We start from the raw sequence: 1,180 nt of genomic DNA, 5'->3' as shown, positions 1-1,180 counted from the left end.
CGACGCTCTTCAACTTCTCTTTCGACCCGTTCTGTCCAGTCACCGACACATAAGTAGGAAATCATGAACTGGGGTTCTCTGGAAGAGCTCCTTAGCGGAGTTAACAAATACTCCACTGCCTTTGGCCGAGCCTGGCTCTCTATGGTGTTCATCTTCCGGGTCATGGTGTTTGTGGTAGCGGCTCAGCGTGTGTGGGGGGATGAGAGCAAAGACTTTGTCTGCAACACTGAACAGCCAGGCTGTACCAATGTGTGTTACGACCACTTTTTCCCCATCTCACACATCCGTCTCTGGGCCCTGCAGCTCATTTTTGTCACTTGCCCATCGCTCATGGTCACAGGTCATGTCAAATACAGGGAGATGAAGGATTTGAAGTATGCTAAACAACACAAGGGGAAGCACATGTACGCCCACCCTGAAAAGAAACGTGGAGGGCTTTGGTGGACATATTTGGTAAGAATGATGGATTTTTAAGGATTAGTTATTTTTTTTTATTTTGCTTTTAATTTAGGTAAAGTTGTGGTTAAAAGTTCTGGGAAAATATGTAAAATCTCTCATGCACTAAAAGTAACAGTCATATTTTGAATTATCTTTGCCGGTTTTGACTGATATCTATTTCATTTTGCAGCTAAGCCTTATCTTCAAGGCTGGCTTTGATGCTGGCTTCCTCTACGTCCTGTACTACGTCTACGAGGGTTATGACATGCCACGCTTGTCCAAGTGCTCCGTGTTCCCCTGTCCTAATACAGTGGATTGCTACATATCCCGACCCACAGAGAAAAAGATCTTCACCCTCTTCATGGTGGTCTCCTCTGCTGTCTGTATCTTCATGTGTATCTGTGAGATGATCTACCTCATCTTCAAACGTATCGAAAAGTTTACGAAAAAGGTCCAACACAGGTCCTATTCTTCACTCAGAGTGGATCCTACAGCATCAAATCAGAACATCACCAACAATAAAGTGAAAAAAACGCTTTCCAAAGCGGAGGTCTCCAACAAGGAGTCCGAAACCTTTACGTGGTCAAAGGAGGTAAAATCTTCAGTCAGAGTAGATCCTACAGCAACAAATCAGAACATCACCGACAGTGGAGTGGAAGAAAAGTCTACTGTGAAGGTCCTTAACAAGGAGTCCGCGACCTCTAGCTTGCCCTCGGAGGAAAAATCTTCAGTCAGTATGGAT

The 1,180-nt window shown here is 44.7% G+C and overlaps 1 protein-coding gene across 1 annotated transcript in view; it reads left to right on the top strand.

Annotated features, from left to right (window-relative positions):
• Nucleotides 1-9: 9 nt before the first annotated feature.
• LOC107081232 (gap junction beta-4 protein-like) overlaps nt 10-1,180 on the top strand; it is a gene marked incomplete at its 3' end in the record, with an annotated part of 5,400 nt that continues 4,229 nt past the window's right edge. Inside the window, exons 1-2 of the mRNA XM_015369434.1 lie at nt 10-453; nt 629-1,168. Of these exons, the coding sequence (XP_015224920.1) occupies nt 64-453; nt 629-1,168 (930 nt within the window). The remainder of the gene's footprint in view (nt 454-628; nt 1,169-1,180) is intronic.

Source organism: Cyprinodon variegatus, unplaced genomic scaffold, assembly GCF_000732505.1.
Source record: "Cyprinodon variegatus isolate N-32 unplaced genomic scaffold, C_variegatus-1.0 Scaffold3534, whole genome shotgun sequence".
In the NCBI taxonomy this organism is placed as follows: Eukaryota; Metazoa; Chordata; class Actinopteri; order Cyprinodontiformes; family Cyprinodontidae; genus Cyprinodon; species Cyprinodon variegatus.
This window is presented reverse-complemented; position numbering and strand designations above follow the sequence as displayed.